The following is a 19,536-nucleotide window of genomic DNA, read 5'->3' on the forward strand; positions in this document are numbered from 1 at the left end:
CACATACACACTCTCACTCACTCACTCACAGGTAAGAAGCATTTCTTTTCTCAATTCTCAGAACTTGCTTCAAATATAAATTCAAACACAAGGTTTGTTCTGCCAAAATTAAAGCCATTGTCGATGTGCTCGACTTCGCACAATGTCTATTTACCTGCAAGGCAGGTAAAACTAAACAAAACATGAGCATAATTGAACTATTTGCCCCTTCCAGCAGATATGGAAATTAAGGCCAGCATGTTAAAATTGCAAAACATACGGACTCAGAGAGAAAAATGCCAAAATCCGCAGCACACGTTGGGGTGTTAAACCTGACTTTATTCCACCAGCTAGCTATTCTATTTATTTTTCTCATCCCTCTTGTTTTCCTTTGTTTCTCTTTTCGCTCTCCTTATCATGTATTCTGACCTTTCCTCCCACCTTTTTAGGTCTGTTTGCCTCACTCTAACCCCTTTACTTCCTTCAGACCTGCTTCTGTCTTTTCCCTTCCGCTCCACAGTTATCTTTCTCTCTCCTGCACCCTGTCTTTTTCTTTCCCACCCAGTCAATTTCATTTCTCAGTGTGTCGTTTTTGTTGTTGTTGGTATGTGGTTTATGTACAGAGTTCTGTATTTAGCTCTCTGGGGGTCACAATAATCCATTTACCTTTCCCACAATGCACTGCTGGGGCATGGCCCTGATTATGCAAAGTGTGAATGTGTGTGTATGCAATGTTTTTTGAGTGAGACATACGGTGTGTGGGAGGGATGCCATCTTCATCTTCTCCATTCTCCTACATTCCTTTACATCCTAAAGTTTGTTTTCTCAAAATAATAAATTAGGAGATTTTTGTTGCCTATATTTTTGTGTTTTTTTAAGTGCATTATACGCTTGCCATCGGGGACACCAAACCATAACCCCTCCCAAATCAGGTCTGTGACAAGGGTCCTGGTCAGATGGGGAATGGTAAACCAGTGGTAAAACGGCGGCGCACGCAGACGTGGCACCAGGCAGCTCCCTTAAACTTTGCAACATTTTTAGTTTTACCTTTACTATCTTTTGAGTTTATAACTGGAGCGCTTATCACATATGACAGAGATATGGGCGTCACAATGGAAGGGGGAAGCGTGGGGATTGGATAAAGTGCAGAAGACCTTGAGGCGATCACTGCCCACGGCATTTTGCGACGCCCCAGCCAGACCAGCCCGAACAAACGTAACCGAAAAAAAGAGTTGACTGGTGGTTACATCAATGATGCTCAAACATGGTAAAAGTTGATGGGTTGCAGTTGAAAAGGCTACAACTGCATTCCATTGTACAACCCTGTGTTGCAGAATGACAATAACGTATCCCTGAATCATTAAATGTTATTACAATAGCAACACAATATACTTGATGCTGATGAGCTGGCAGAAGTTAAAATCCGAGATACCTTAAAAAAAAAGTCTGGCTAACTTTCCTAAATGAGTTTAACCACATCAGTGATTACACAGGTGGTTAAAACAAACTCATCACATCAGCCAAATTGAGTTAAAAAATGAATAATTCAATGGAGAATTTGGAGAGCTTCCTTTAGTAGGGGATCGTGGTAATGAATTCAGGGATGCAGATTACCAACAAGAGAGACGTTAGAGGCTGCATAACATAGATGTTAGGTAGACCCTATTGAGGCCGTCTCATCCACTGCGTGGGAGACGGTCCCGGAGGGTCCCATAGAAAAGCTCTGGGAAGCGGCTGCATGTGTCTCTTTAACGCAGGGTCGATCAACCAGACACACATTTACAAAGAAAACCAGTAACTCATCATCTTTTAAGTGTAAAACTGAAAAAGACACTTCCTGTGAGGCATACCTCTCAACGTTGTGTTACTTGTCGTAGCAAGTTTCCCAGTGCGTCTTCTTCGTCTTCTTAATTGGTTCTTTACGGCCCCCTGAGGTGACTTTAAATTGTATTTTGTTACGTTTTTTGTCTACCATTACACTTATCTCAACCTCTTTCTTGAGAAATGTATGTCGAGACAAATCAAATAGTCTTTAATGCATAAAGCATTCAAATCCTTCTCCTCCTCTTCCCCCCTTCCGTGTTCGGCCTCACTTTGACTAATAAGTGAGGAGCAAAATGCTGCAAATGTCAGTGCCAAAGCCTCCAATGTCTCTTCTCTCTTCTCTCCATTCATTCCAGTATTGTCTCTCATCGCTTCCTGCCTTTGAAGGTTTCTCTTCCTCTTGCAATTTTCTGTGTGTATCACTATTTTCCACTTCACCATCACTCTTCCTGCTGAAGCACTCTTATCTCCTCCAGTTAGCCAGACCCAAGGGATCCTCTGTGGGTTGGTGAGTGTGTTTGTGTCTCTTTTTTCAGCGTTGTCTTGGCTAATTACATGGCATCATCTCAATGGGTTCTTAGTGTGTGTGTCCATGGAACTAGGTCTCTGGTTTAGCTGTAAGTCTGTAACCCACACAGTACAGGACAGTTCGCCACAGTCAGCTGTTTTTGTTTATTTAAAAACAGGACTTATGCTGCGTTCAAATGGAATCAGACAGGCCATAGACGGCAAACGGATATCACGTTAGAGGACGAGAAAAGGACGGTACAATTAGGTGAGGCCAGAACGGTACACGGCATTGCTGTCCAGAGCTAAAATATTTAAACTTAAAGGTGTTGTCCGCCTGCCATCAACCGTCTGCCTGATTCCGTGTGAATGCAACATTACACAAGTTATTTTGGGTGCAATATTTATATTTCTGTGAATTAACCCTGCTTTCACTGATTTCCCTTTTCCACAACCATTTTATTTCATCTTCTTTTTCTTCCCCACTTTCCTTCTTGTCTGCATCTGTGGTTCTGTTCTTTGTCTCGCCGTCTCTCTACAGTATGTCTCCTCACAGAACAAGCGGTAGACTGTTGTGTCTTCAAGGAGTTTGGTGGATACCTCTGATTCAGCATGCTCCCACCCCAATTCAAGTAAAAGCTGTGTATATAAAAATAAGAGCATGCCTGCTGTTTAGGAACTGCCAGGGCGACCTGCTGTTTGGCTTCATGTAAGAAGATACGCGCCGCCTCATGCACGCACTCAAATATGCATTGGCTTCCACACAGGCACATAACATCAATATCTGCTCAGACATAAAAATATCAATAGATACTTACAGTAGACAGGCGCATGCAACCCTCACACACCCATTGTCACACAGACTTGTAAACACAATGGCTGACAATCACACACTTGTTGAATACACACAGTACATACTGTACAATATACAAAGAAAGACAAGCAAGCTGTTATCACACAGCGTTAAAGGAAACAAAACCACAACGTGTAAACAAATGCACAGGGTAGTTTCTCATCCTTTTGCAAAACTTTCCATTTATTCATTTTTCTTGTGTTGGCTCTAATATTTTGCTATTATTGGTGACATAGAGAGTTAAAATATATACAAGCACATACAAACAATGTGCTGTGTGCTCAAGTATTACTGTAACTACAATTTAGATATACACAGGGGTTTGTGTTCACATATTTAAAAAGTAATGATGTTTTATTCATGGTTTATCTAACAATTATGCTCACTTCTATCTTGTATTAATGAGGTTTTAGCTATTTTATTATCTCCACCAGGAGATGATGAGATTGGTCGTGTGTGTGTGTGTAGGTGTGTGTGTGTGTGTGTGTGTGTGTGTGTGTGTGTGTGTGCATGAGTAAATGTGTGTGTGTCTGTCCGTGGCTAATTTTGCATACTGCTGCACCAAACTGTAAATTGTTTTGTGCTCATTCGGGGCTCTCGTGGTTGCAGTGACACTCTTTCTCAGATCACCTATTATAGCCTGTTTGATGGTTCCATTGATTGACTGCGGACTTCTCACTCACTACTCTTAACTGCCCCCTCGGCGGGTAGGGGCTGCGAGTGATCACACAGCACGAGTGCACTGCTGAGCCGCTCTGTGGACAGAGACCTAGTGGGGGAAACATTTAGCTCACTTTTATGTTTTGCACGCTATGTGTGGGGCTACCAGCTACCAGCTATCGGACCTACCAGCGGGCTACACAAACAGCTGAGAACATTGCCGCTGCTGTAGCCTGACAGCTTGGGGAGTTTAGGATTCATTTTGTCAAATATGTATGAAGTGTCTCAGTCGACGACTTCGAGACGAATGGAAAACTATAAAATAATGTCGGCGTAAGACGTGTGGGAGCTTCAATTCTCGAAGGCTTTCAAGACTGAACCAAAACAGTTGTGAGGCTGTTGACAGAATTTGACTCATACATCTTCAATGTGAAGCAAAAAGCATAAAACCATACAGTGGGGGGAAATAATAAAGTAGCAACGGCTGAAGTAGTGACCATTGATTTATGCTGCACTTGAAAACAGGAAGAGCTGCATCTACAGCATTTCTGGGTTATCATGTCATGCATTTGGAAAAATGTTGATGTGAATTCTGCTGAAAACCACATCTTAGCCTTATCCATTGCTTTACAATGTCCCGTAAAGAAGGAACAGTTAATGTGAGCAACGTTTTAGAGATCTGAGTTTGAAGCAGTTTTTTGCACTGATCCACTCTTAACCCTGTCCCAACAAACGTCTGTTGATCCTCCTTTTAGCTTCTCTTACAGCCATCTTCCTTCACTTCCATTTTTTTCCAGCTTCACTCGCCCTACAACACTATTCATCTCACTTCATTCCATCTCCTCACTGTCATTCTTAACTGTTCATCATCTGTCTCCACTCGCAACCTTGATTCTCTCTCTATATATTTGACCTCCAGTCATCCTTTTTTTTTGCCTGGCATGTCTTTTTACATTCCCATCCCTCCTTGTGTTATCCCACACATTCATCTCAAGGCACTTGATGTTTGAGTTTTTTGGCAGGGAACGTGCATAAATCCAGTTGTTTGAAAGAGGTGTTTTGACAGCAATATATAATAGATATTAGAGAGGGAATAATAACCTGTTGAACTTCCTAACACTAGCTCTTAGCAGCTAATAATACATCATACAAACTACATCAAATAACCACTACAGATGATAAAAATGAAATAATATGACAACACTCAGAATGACTTCTGGACGGTTCAGGGACGGTGGAAAAATACAAATTTGTATGCATGGAGCCTTGCTGTCAATTATAGTTCTTCAGAATCAGCCAAGAAAATTGCAATCGGATCAGCATCTTTCATAAATGTCCCGTCTATCAATTGTCGTATATCTTTCTGTCCTGCTCCATCACACCATTAATCTCTTGCTGTGCAATTGAAATTCCACCCCCCCACCCCCCCCCCGCTCTATACACACACACACTCAGGCAATGTGTTTGTGACAGTGTGACACTATTACAGTCAATCCCCCGCCTGCTTACCATTCATACATATGAACACACACACACACACACACAGACACACTCAAGCACACGTAGACACAGTGTCAGATGATTGTCCTATATAGAGTGACATAGTGCCCATGTCGCCTCAGCTGACAGGATCAATGATGATTCTGTGTGTGATGGATGAGGATATGGAAGACTGCTGGATCATATGCAGCGTCATAATGTGTCACATACATGACAAATAGATCTTGACTGCTTCTGCTCATTAGAAGGGTCGGAAGGGGCGCATAAACACACACATACACACACACACTAACACACATACACACTTCTTACCCTGCGAGACTGGATCTCTTTGACGTATAGAGGCAATAAGAATTCGGACACGCCCTCCAATCGAACACCTTCCTTGGTCACCCGCAGATTCCCCATTCCATCCTAAAAACACGGAGACACAGAGAGAGACAGACAAAAACATATTCATGAAATATAAATCACAAGTTGAGCGCAAACAATGAAAATGTATTTGTACCCACATATAGCTTCCTCATCTCCACAGAGCCAGATAATTCACTGATTTGCTTTGCTCATCTACATTGTGATGAGTTTTCTATTAGTCGTGTTTATAAATGATATAAAAATCCATTGCTTAAACTGTATCATTATTTCATACATACTATACTTAATCAGTTATCGGTTGAAGGTTGAACAGACTTGGAATCAGTTATAGGAAAGGTTACGGTTTAACTGCCATCAGGTTTCAAACAGACTCAAGATACATGTTCAGAGTACAACAATGTATCTGACTCTCTATCCATAAAATGATCCAATCACATGTTATTTTGGACAATTAGCTAACCGCGTCCATTGAATAAAACGGCTTAAAATTGACTGTATGGTTATATCATGGGTCAGAGGTGTGCGTTTGAGTTCCAAAGTACGTTTTTGGGGTCTAATGCTCTCATTTCACTCTCATCGTGATCTGACAATGTACAGGTGCAGGCCGACACCACAGCTCCTTATGATTTAACGCCGACTTTAGGAGCAGTGCTACTTTAAATTGAAGCCCGTTAAAACGACAGAACCAGAATGAAAACACAAAGTATTTACCAATCAAAAACACAAGAACATTTTATTTGGGAACAATTTAACTGATATCCATTTCAATCATGTCTTACATTTACAGAGGTACAACATTCATGGCGTCCCTCGTGTTTAATCTGCTTCATCTTGCAAATAATTTGCCATGAAAAAACAACATCATGAATGCCAGTATTTAAGACATCTACACTATTTAGTGTCTTAGGTTCAGACAATTTAAGACATGTTCAGAGCTTTTAAGGATCTCCAGATAATCAGCAGTGCTTATTAAAATGAGTCATTGATGAGCAGTGTAATATTGATGAGATTTGGGAATATCATGTATTCACAGAGGTCTGCTTCATCCGCAGTAAGATCCAGTTTTACATAGAACATTCGTAACAGTCTGTTAGGGATACATTTTTAATGCAATCATTTGATTATTAATACCTAAATCAACATCAAAGAGCAACACACAATAACCATTAATTAAAAAGAAATGTGAAAAAGTAAGGCTAGGCAACAGTAGAGACAATAAGTTACATTTGATGTACATATTGCGCTAATTTTGGTAGCATTCAGCTACAACATATCCCAGGAGTCTTAGCCATGAGCACACTGTCAAAGGTTCGTGAGGGATGTAGTTTTGAAATGCAAAAGAAAAAAAATGTTGATTTATTTTTGTCAAAAGTGTGTCAGTCTGACATGGTGCTGTCAGTTTAGCTTACAATGCAGACAGAAAACCCCAAGAACACATTCCAGCTCGTCACAAAGACAGATGAAAAAAAAAGCACCTGCTGAGAAAACCCATTGAGTTATAGAAGAGAGCGCAACAGAGGCTTTGGCTCACGATGGGAAGCCTTCTCAAACAAAAGTCAATGCATTAAAATCACAAATTACACAATTTCAAATAAAAATCCTCAGAATAAGACAAAGCTTTAATTTGTTTAACTTGATTTTTGACTTTAATTTGTACACATTTGCCTTTGTTGTTTAGACCTTTTCGGTTTCCCTTTCACACCAAATTATAAATGAATTATTAACTAATGATGACCTTTATTTCCCTATTCATCAACCTTAAAAGTAACCAAAATGAAAAGGTAAATTGGTCTCTTCCATAACTTTCTCCCAGCTTTGTTGGATCATGAAACGGTCAATAATTAAACAAAAACTATAACGACATTGCTGCATATACAAACGTGTGCTCCACTGCTTTTACTCGGTCTATAGGCCCTTTTACAATTCCCCCAAAACAAACAAAAACAAACCGTATTAAACTTTGAGCCCTGTAAACACATTTGTCTTGCGTGCTTTACATCCCAGTTCCATTTCTGATCAGCTGACCGGCACGCTGCGATAACAATGGCTTTGTCCCGCTTGGCGATCAGCTGTGTCGCATTTTACAGATTCCACATGGGTGAATGCTGGAGAGATTGTTGGATCAGACTTACATGGTAAGATTCAATTCCTTTCAAACAGCCATGCAGGGTATCAGGATGGTAGTAAGGGCTCTTACAGAGCAAAGAGGCAGCTGCTGTACCATGTCAAATCTGTGCTTAGGAGAGTGACAGTGGAAGGCAGCGTAGCAAATGCACCAGCTGCCCTGATCACGCGCTCGCTCAGAGTTCGGTGAGGCTCATGGGTGTTGTAGTAGAAACAACATCTTTTTGATGAATGAAGAAGTTGAAATTTGCAAAGACACTAATATCAAAGCCTTGTTTGCATATTTAGAGAAACTGATAGAGGACCAGCTGCAATCACCAACAAAATGGAGTAGAACGATTAAGATTGTAAACAATGTATCATATTTGAATATAAATGCAATTGTGAAAACGTTGTTGTTGCCACAATAGTTTATAGTGGCAATGCTATTTTCTTGTTGTTTTCAAAAAAAGAACCATGACAGTAGTGTTACCAGTTAATCTGAAATACTTTCCTCACAGCGAACATGTTCACGCTCCAGAAGCTAAATCCTCAAACAAACAATGTGGTTGAACTAGCCTTCCATTGGACTAGCTTTCACACAGAACGTGTTGCTCCATGACAACATGTTGGTCTCGCTCCCCTGGTTCCCAGCTCGCTTTCCGTGTATACAAATGTTCATGAAACTGTCCGTGGAGATCGAAATTCTGTTCAGAGTGCTGCAGCAGATTATCATTAATTGTTAGGTGCAACAAACCAACGAAGCCTTTCAAATTAGAAATGTACTCAAGGCATGAGAGAGAGAGAGAGAGAGACAGTGAGGGAGAGAGGAGATACATCGGGAGGATAAGACAATGAGGAGAGAAGAGGAGGAGATGGAAGATGGGGACATGCAAAACCTAGAGGAGGAGAAAATCACAACTCTCACACCAACAATGACAGAGCTAAAGCTTGGCCTCCTGAACGAGGTAAACACCATACTAAAAAAATATGCCAATGCATTTCCCTTCTGCTGCTGTTGATGTTGCATTGCACTTACAGTTATGTTGGGTACGCTTTTGTATTGAACTATTATGATAAAACATGTAGTGTGAATATGGATGGTGAGATTTATTTCACATCTCATTTTAAATGAGTCTTATCAAGATATACAGTGATGTTTGTGATTTGACTTGTATCTTGATTGGGTTTTGCATCCAGCGACTTCAGTAAAAAGATGTATTTTGGATTGTCACTTAAATGCCTGTTTTTTGGCCGTATGCAGGACTTTACCACTTGATTTTTTTGCATGAATCCCACATTGAACAACTCAATGTCAGTTATTAATGTTTAGCAAACGATGATACCATAAACTACACTTGCTCAACGTAAAGCGAGGGGATGTTTTAAAACCAGAGTTGACGACATTGACAACCGCAAACCTAAAACTCAAATTGAAAATAACAATCCTTTGTGGAAATCTGTGTGAAATCCAAACAGGAGTTTGAGTTGTACTCTGTTCAGGGTAATGGTTTGATTAACATTGATCCCTTTCATTGCAAATCTGGAATCAAACAAACCTCATCACATCAGAAGTGGGCGACCTTGACAGTGTGATATGTGATTTTCTTTTAACAAAACCAATCCTAACCCCATATATTGGTCTACATGTAATCCACTCACACACAAACGTACAAGCGGCAGCAGAGCACAGCGATAAGAGTGTGTCAGATCGATACGTTAAACCAGCCAGAGGTTTTCAGTGTTGTTGTTAGATCTATAGTCATTATGCTGAATATACAGTCGAGCATTGGGCTCATTCGATAAGCGATAACACACCAGGCCTGGGGAATGACAAACTCACTCACAACCTGGAATATATATACACACACACACACACACACACACACACATCTATAGAGGGAGAAAGGCATACATACAGAATTAGCTTAGTTTGAACACATTCCAAATACCTACATTGCCTGCAATGCCTCTATATTCCTCCGTCTCTTTCAATTCCAAAAACATGAAGACGATGATGTTAAAATTAATCAGGAGGTTTTCATTCCACATCGCTGCTCCACTGTCCAACACAGAAGCCACATTCTGATTGAACATGACAGCTTCCTCTGTTTTTTTCACACACACAGCGTGTCTTTTTGTTTCATTTTCAATCCAGTATGCATCACTGGCATGAATGCTACTCGGGAACAATATATGCCAAAGCCTAGAATACAATGGAAATTCATCAACAAACGGAAGAAAATGGGAAAATCTCTCCGTTCATTGTTTGGCTCTCTCCTTGAAATTGTTTGTCGAGGCTTTTCTTTGTTCCTCTCTTTCTCCATCCCTCTCGTCATCTGCTTCCCTTTCTCTTTCAACATTGTTGAATGAGTTTTGGAAAACAGATCAGAGGTTGTAATACGCGTTTCAGCAGAGCTGTGTTCTTCCTGAATTAAAAGCCCACTCGGGTAATCATGTTGAAAGGTATTTATAATTGAGCAAGAATTGGTAATAGACGTTTAGATTATTCATAACTGACTTAATTGCATTTCAGCCACCTGGACTCCAAAGTAAGTAAAGGATAACATATATCTATATATAGATATATAGATCTATATATCTATATATATATATAGATCTATATATCTATATATATATATAGATCTATATATATATTCATTTCTGATTTGAAGGTTTTTTAATAACATTGTTCATTTTTTCATTTCTTCTGTCTCTGCTCCTTGAGATCTAACACATATTGATTTCCGTTCTTGCATCCCAGACTCACTCTCTATATCAAGGCTTTTCCCATTTAAATGTCAGCAGATGTTTTATCTCACTAGGATCTCTGTAGACTATTTTAGCTTCCTTGAAAACTAGTGCAGCCTTGAGTGCTTGTGGTGAGTCCACATGTGCATGTATCAGGAAACAATGTCCTGATACTCTATCAACTATTTCTACTATAGACTTTAATTTCCAAATGTTCACTTCCACTGAGGTAGAAAAAACACTTTTCGACACTGGCAGCCTGGCCGGCCTTAACAATCTTGAGCCTTACTAATACAATTAGCAGGTGATGCTCCACTGACATATCTTTTCTTAATATTTCTTCAGCGTCAATAGGGAGCCCTCTTATCGAGAGTTTTGTCCCGCCATTGCTTAACGCTGGTGACTCTGCATTGTTGAACCACAATAGGCCCATTTCCAAACTGTCATCGCTGTCTAACAAGCTGAAATCCTTTGTGAGCAGCTAAAAGCATTTTTATTCAGAATTGGTATTTAATTGAATTTATTTATTAAATGTACTGCTGATATATTTCTTATCAGCCATAGTGTGTACAAACTGACAGCATCCCCAGTTCCCTGACACTATCTATTGGTGTGCCAAAGGGATTAGTCGTAGGACATTTATTCTTCTGCATTCTTTTTTTGATGTTGAAAAACTACAATAGTATTGTACGTGAGCGCTCTCTTTTCCTTTTAGACTACAGTTATGTTGTAATTTAAGAAACAAAGTCTCTGCTAAATCTGGTGGGGCTCAGTTGTGATATAAAGTACTTTACTAATATACAATATATTGTATATGCTGCTTTGTCTGCCAAAGCACTTTGTAAACTCTGTTTTTATAAGTGCTATATAAATAAAACTGTGATTATTGTTATTATTATTAACATCCGTTGGCAAGGGGCAAAATGAAATACAACTAGAGGGCCACAAACACACATCATTGCTATCTTTGCCATTTTTGTTTGGCTGCATTGGCACAGAATACATACTTTTAGTAATTAAGCAAAATCAATAATCAACATAAAAGCTGGCAAATTAGTCAGTTTGGCAAAAATCATGAATCAGAAAAACAATGTTTAGCTTTGTCTGTATGTCTCTTTCTCTGCCAATTGAAATGGGCTTCATTGATACAAAATCAAGCGTTTGCCAGAGAAAAATCAACAACTCCCAGCACAATGATAGTAACACACACAAACACACAATGCACTCATCAGAACAATGAACTGCACTCCCCCGGCTTCCTCCATTTTCTTTCCTTACACCACAGCAAAAATATGTTTACATACAGCAAATGTATGCATATCTATTTAACCTTGTATGTTCTTTTGATTCTGTTTGTCTATCTGTGAGCATAAAAGATACATTTTGTGTGAACAAAGTATCTCAAATTGACTGCACACTGACAAACATTGAAATGTTCATACGTGAATGTGATAGTGATAAAAACAAAATAGTACAATATTCTGTAATATAACACTTTGGGAGTCATTCTGCATAGTTCTTTCACTTTTGATACATTAAGTATATTTAGCATTTTATACTTTTGCACTGTTACTTAAGTAACAAATTGAATTCACGACTTATGCTTGCAAAGAACTATTTTAGACTACGGTATCTTAACCCGAGTACTTCTTCCAGCAGTGATTATCATTGATTCATACATCCCACTTCGTGGCTAATGCAAAATTAAGTTTGCACAAATACATTTATTTGGACGCGCCGTTAAAACAAAGGAAGGGCCTGTCTGGTGCACTGGATGTGGGCACACAAAATAATGCACCAAGGAAAAAAACTCTAATGCAAATAGTAACACATACACACTCACACAACGTGCACAGTGAGAATACACATACAGTGGACCACACACGCGCACACACGCATATAATACAAACGCCTACAGTGGAAAACTGAAGACAGCTGTAAAATATAAACCTAATTGACTGGAACAAATTCCATGGGGTCCTAATTATGGACCATGTTTCTCTTTCTCCATATGTTGTACTCATTTCCTCTTTCCACCTATTTCATTCTACCTCGCCCGCCCACATATGTCGGCCAATATTGAAAAGCACCTGAAAAAGGATTTCAGAATCAATAAACCCTCAAATAAAAAAGGACCTCATGAGGGTTACGTTCAAGCACACTGATGCTACTTACTGCAGAGTAAGAGAGCAAGCAGGGAAAAGCCAATGGAAGGATATTATAAGAAATACCAACACAGAGGAAAACTCCTCCAGATAACATTTACTCACGCACTTTCTTGACACTGCGAGGTTCTTGGTGAAAAAAGGCACATTTCAGAATCAAAGATTTCATTTAATTAATAATTGTACTGATCTGCTGCTTCGTTATGAAGCTTCCAGACCTCTGAGATAATCTTTGACGGGTCTGCTCACTGTCCCATTAACTAAACACGGAGAAGCAACATTCCGGTTTTATGCACCACATATCTGGAACAAACTCCAAGAATACTTTTAAATCAGGCCTTCAAATGTGTTTAGCTTTTATAAAGTAAACCTTGGGACTATTAGTCAACTTTTGTCTTTATTGTGTGATTTTCCATATTCTATTTAAGCTTATTTGAGTCTTCATATTTATTTAGTTTAACTTCAAATGAACTAAACTAATAAACGCATCTCTCGCCTTGACTATAAATATTAGGTGTCCTAGTAGCAGCATCATCTTTAAAAGTTAAAAGGACAATCAGTCATTCATGAGAGCATGAATATGTATGAAAAAAATATGTATACAACATGAAGTGTATGGCGCTAACATTGTAAACTTCAAAAAAATGTATGATTGGGAAACCAGCAAGAAAAGTTATTTAGAATGTCTACTGTTTTCAAAAAGATGAACAGGAATTGACCTGTGCATATACTGCCCACTGTAAATTCAATGTAGCTGTGATCAGACAGGACACATCTTAGTGCACGTGTGTGTGTGTGTGTGAAAATGTTCCATTTGCAAGGTCAACAGAGTGTGTGACAGGGTGAACTTTCTCTTTGAAGCAGTAGTTTTAGAGATAATGATGGATTCCCTCATCATGGAGAGGTTAACTGGCAAACTGTCCTATTACGTGAAAGCGTACCATATGCAAGGTTATACACACAGAACACACCAGTCATTTACAAAGTACCAATCACCATGACATCTAGGTGTCCAAACACACACACACGCATACACAGAGACATGAAGACACACACACACACACACATACGCACACACACAAAAGATAAAACCATGTGTCCCTGGGGTGATGGATAGGCTGGGAGAGTATTTTGCAGGCATTTCTAATATTCAGGACCATTGTAATTTTTCACACAACCTTTTATGTCAGCCAGCAGACACAGCGTGGAGAGAGAGAGAGAGAGAGAGAGAGAGAGAGAGAGAGAGAGAGAGAGAGAGAGAGAGAGAGAGAGAGAGAGAGAATGGCTGAAGGGACGCACTAATAGCAACTTCTGAGTCCTTTGGCCGTCCTTTGCCTGTTTGACCATTTGGATACATTACTGTATATGAGGGTCAATTATTAGTGGATGGAATTCAACGCAATTAAGAGATTGTTATTTGAACAATGCAGTGATAACTCTATCACTGCATAGTGAGGGAAGGGGTGGTCATCATTATAGAATGATTTTGGAATGAAATGAAATTCCATAACTTCACATACATTCCAAATACACGACTTACTCCCTTGTGAGTACAACTGTTGGGATAGAACCAACCTCATTAGTTCATGCTTCATTAACTCGTAGTTGTTTGACTTGATGTGAAAAAAGCTGCTGTTATATGTTCGGGGTGGGGGAAAAAAATCTATACAGCATGGTATCGCGATATTTTGTGTGGCAATATTGTATCGATACACCGAAGCCAAGTATCGATCTTTTATTATATAAACTATAAACTTTTTGGTACTAGAAAAATATTGCTTTCAGTCCACTAGATGGCGCTGAGTTGTTTTCTGGTGAAGTCAGCAGAGGTCCTGGGTCAGCTTGAATGGTAGGAAGTTGGTCAAAACAAAGATGGAGACAGAAAAGAAATCAGAAATGCGCCGTCCGCGTCGGACGTTTCCGCGTTTAAATCAAACGCGGACGTTTGCCACCGTGCTTCTGTTGAAAAAGTCAGTTATGCGCCGCACTCTCCCCATGAGCCTGGCTGCTGTCGGCAGATATAACGCCAGATTGAGCGGGTGAGCGAAACACTTCACATGCAGGATTCCCGCTAACTGAACGGCAACGCCCACGTTAGAACCGTTGTCGGTTACAACCACCAGGTTTCTGTCGGCAATCCCCCATTCTTCTGCTGCATTTTTTTGTACAAGTTGCATTGTTAATACCTGTAATAGTACAGCTGTCCTCACACGTTTGCATTCAGCTAAGTTGGACTATGTAGACCGTAATACAAACAGTTCAGTTTGTCAGGTGCAACATTTATGACAGGTTTTTATGACAGTGTTGGTCAGTCTGTCTGCTTGACGATCCCATTTTGCAGCAATACAAATGATTGAAGTGAGATGAACAGACTGAAAACTTTATCTTATTTGATAAAACACAATTTGCAGTTGAAAGAAGGTAATAACTTGCAATATATCGCAGTATATGTCATCGCAATACTCAGCATATCGCAGTATCGTGATAATATCGTACCGTGACCTAAGTATCGTGATGATATCGTATCGCGGGACCTCTGGAGATTCCCACCCCTATTATATGTCATGATACAAGCTCTATTTGTATTTGTATTCTGGATGAGTTACCGTTCCACATGCAGTCTGATATATGGAGGACGGGGAGCGACTTGAATTAGGTCATTCTGGAAATTTCAACCTCATACTGCAAGTCCCCAAAATCCATTTTGGAGGCAACCGCCTTATTGAAATTATTGACTGCTTCAACAGGAGGCAGTTTACTCAGAAAGTCAAGCTACCTTAACAGCTCCCTCGGGGCTCCATGCCAACAGCCAGTGCATGTATAGCATCGTTTTCTTTATCTCCCTCCTCTCCTCTTCACCTCTCTCCCTCCTCCACTGCACTTCTTATCTTTCTTCCTCGCTCTTTTCTAAAACTGCACAACTTCCTCGATCGTCTGGTGCTCTGGCATGGCACGGACGCTGCCAGAGTTGGACTAAGAAATGGATTTTTAACTCTGTTAAACCATGTTTAAAATTGAAGCAGGTGTGGCATGCTGTGACATGCTACAGTATGTAGCCAAAGTCATTTCCTGTACTGAGACTTTAAGGTAGGATTAAAAAAAAAAAAAAAAAGATTTCGGAGCAAGCAAGCGAGAGAAAAGCTGTAATTCCTAAAATTCACAAATACTGCCCAGGTAGGGAATCCGATGTTTATTATTAGATGTTTAAATTCGATTCGATTATTACATGCCTTTATTTCTAGTTCCCCCTGTTTAAAAAGTAAGTATTGCTAATCTACTCCATACGCTGTATTCATTTGCTGTTGCTGCCATTAGCTGTTAATGCAAACTCGGCACTTCCGCCATCTGTTTCACATCAAAACACTTCTAGCTGTTCAGGGGGTTAAAGTCCTCACAGGGCGTTTTTTTATTGCTCATATATTTTTTATTTTGTTCATGGATGCCTTAACCCTTATTTTGACATTTTAAATAAAAATAAATACTTGAAATATGTGCGTTATATTGATTCGATCAGACTTTAATGGCTAAATAAAATGGGGTAGTGGTTAAAAGCAGGGAGAGTAAAGACAGCATGTCCTGTATAGAGGAACGCATGTGCATATTATAGCTTTGAATATAGTTTAAAGCTATAATGTCTTACAGACAGTACTTCTTCCAGACTACTGTCTGTAAGAACATCTGTACTTGATTAGACTCACCAAAAACATTATTTATTTTCAATTAGGATGCAGGTTTTGAGTCCTTCTGTTGGAATCTAAATGAGCAATATGCACCTTTGTCTACTGACTACAACAGCATGCACGATATACCATGATAATACTCCGTTATAGCAATGACAACAAATCACTGGTGATTTATCTGCTGTTGACTTTTGTTTGCATAGTGTCTGACCTGCACTAAACATATTTCTTGGTTGGACTGATTTTGAGTTGACACATATATTTACGGTCATTTTTTAAAAATGATTTATGTATCCATTTCGATTTTTTTTCTAATAATGATGACACTGAATCCCTGACTGCTCCCCGGGCGCTTGTGGTCAGCCCACTGCTCCCGATATATATATATATATATATATATATATATATATATACACAGGGATCGGTCAAATGCAGAGTACGCATTTCCCCACTGTGTGACTAATAAAAGATTGTTTCTTCTTCTTCATGTCATGAAAATTTGATGTCAGACCTTCATCAAACAAAAGCCAGCAGTTTTTTTTCCTTCTAATCTAAAAGTGTAAATCCAGCAAGGATTTCTCATATAGTAGCCTATGCCTCCATTTCTAAATGAAGATTCAGTGAAAATGATATAGCTACATGATGTGTCAGCTCTCCCAGGAGGACAGAAATTAACCTTTCTAAAGTCCCGGGCTGTGCTTTTTTGTTTGACCGTGGCTGTGCACGAACGGGACATCTCTCATTGTCCACAAACGGAGTGCACACACTTGTCTCCGACGTACGAGCCGCCACCCGGTTCCCGGATCACCTCTGACTGACAAATGACAGCGGAGAGTTTCCCTCGCTGCGTGGCTCCTTCCACACAAACCTCTCACCCGCACAGATCGCACATAAAATCACGACGGGAACAAGTTGACAAGTGCAGTTAACGTCACCTTGCTTTCACCAAACAGCTGTGTCCCACTTCACCCCTGCAGCCTGAGAGACAGTCTGAGTGACAAACGACAGCAAGGGTCGCCTCTTCACACTTGTGTTTTTTTTCTGCTTGCTTCACTGCTCTCACCTCCTCTCTGCCTTGTCGTAAAAGACAACATAAACCTAAAGTGTTAGTTTAATGGGGAGAGTAAAGAAGTAATCATGCAAGGCCCAGTGGTGAGATGAGGGATTGCCGCACTCAAATAATTCCCAAAACTCCCTTTCAAGATGTTGGGAGGAAATATTCAAGATCTTAAAAGTAATAATAGTCTGTAGTAAAGCCACTGTATTGTTTTGTCAAGTCTAAAAATTGTGCTCACATTTTTAAAACTGTTCTTATTATCCAGAGTCCAAATATTCAATATGTCCTTAATAATATATATCATGAAATCCATCACTGACTCTGCAACGCATTACCTTTATTTGAATTGAATTTAGATATCTAAAACATAATACCCAACTATAATTCCATTTGTTTTACTTTCTGAGAAAATATGAATGCCTGCAGTGTGTTGCACACTTATTGTTTTTTTGCAGAGACAGAGATAGAGCTTAGTTGTCCTCTGCCTATTTGTGGTGTAAGTGATGTAAGAATGACATGACCAGTCTCAGGAAATAGTGTCAGTATCTCTCCGTCTAGTCGCTTCAGAGCCTCCTATTCAGCCCCCCGGAGCTGCAAAACATGTTCTAAGACGCAATCTGAAACACGTAGAGAAGCAGGAACAGAACAGTTGGATCAAATGTACTGTCCGCCTTCAAATGTTTGAAACTGATGTAGCTGTGCATGCAAAAGCTAAGCTTCTATAATGTATAAATGGCTGAGGTTAAGAGCGAGATTTAAATGTGTGGTTTTAGAGTGAGATTCACGGTTGAATGGCTTGCCACGTATTTCGTTTTATCTAACGGCAAACAAAATGGGAAGAATAAGGTAAATGCAGACGTGGCAGATGGATGTACCGTCTGAATCGGCAGTGACTCGTCTCCAGGTTCATATACATTGTGACTGCGGCACAAATCCCAGCAGCAGTTCAGCCCACACATTCATGTTCTGCATTAACTTGAAAGTCTGAACTGGGACTATTTAAACGGTGACAAGTGAGAGTGCTAATATTGACTTGCTGATATTCAGTACGGCTGCAGTCATTTATTTGCCTTCCTAACACGGGGATCACATTTAATCCATAATGCATTTGTGCTGCTGAAAATTGCATTTAATGTGCCACACACAGCTATTCCGCAGCACCAAGCGTTTCCGTACTCACCTCAGATGAAACATTTTCATGGTATTAAGATATCAAATCTGACTCAAGTCAAAAGCTCTCACCACAAAAAAATGTCATTCAAAGTGCAAAGCAAATGTGTAAATATTGTGATGAAGTATTTTTTCATGCACTGCAGAATGTTGAACCGCATACCTCTCATACCGTACCTCTTGTTACAGCAATCCATCAGCTACAAAAGAATGTTAGAATAATTACGTCTCTTTGAAAAGAAAAAGAAAACCTTTTTAAGACAGTAATATATTCAATGCAACTGTGTTCCAATGCTGGCAGCCAGACACTGACTTTTATTCAACAATTTCAGGGACCTAAATTGCTACAGTAACAGGTTTCTGGCACTGCTTACAAATGGCCTCAAAGTGCCACATAAAGCATTTTCAAACTGAGCTGAGTGAGCAACGGTCTCTTTGTCTTGATTGCTTTCTTTTTTTTCCTCGCTGCCGTCCTTAAACCCCAAAACAACTGGACACTGATCTCCTCTTAGTCTTAGTCGAGAGAGTAAGCGTCAATGATGGACTCTGTCGGCGGCGAAAATCTACTCCTGGATCTGTTGCCATGACCTCAATCCCTCTCCACCATCACCCGTGTGGACTAATGATATCAATACAGAGTCAATGTTTGCTCCACAGCCCTCCTATAGAGTGTGTGATGTGTCGCTGTGACACGCATTATATCAGGAACGACCATTCCCCTGGTGCTGCAAGGGCAACGCCCGCTCAAAGCCCAGCTTGCGTCATACCCAATCAAGTCACTCACTTTTGCAATTGCCGAATAGGGGAACATAACCACTCTGTCATTTGCTTCTGCGGCTTTAGTTTGATCCCTTTTAGTATTCATACAGTGAGAGGCATCCACTGAGCAGGTGGAAATGCAACAAAACATCA

The 19,536-nt window shown here is 39.9% G+C and overlaps 1 protein-coding gene across 1 annotated transcript in view; it reads right to left on the minus strand.

The window, feature by feature from the left end:
- Positions 1-19,536, minus strand: part of LOC306695696 (zeta-sarcoglycan-like) — a gene marked incomplete at both ends in the record, with an annotated part of 296,154 nt that overhangs the window by 86,878 nt on the left and 189,740 nt on the right. Inside the window, one exon of the mRNA XM_079159002.1 lies at positions 5,636-5,737. Coding sequence (XP_079015128.1) covers positions 5,636-5,737 — 102 coding nt within the window. The remainder of the gene's footprint in view (positions 1-5,635; positions 5,738-19,536) is intronic.

This window comes from Pholis gunnellus (assembly GCF_910591455.1).
Source record: "Pholis gunnellus genome assembly, chromosome: 5".
NCBI lineage: Eukaryota > Metazoa > Chordata > Actinopteri > Perciformes > Pholidae > Pholis > Pholis gunnellus.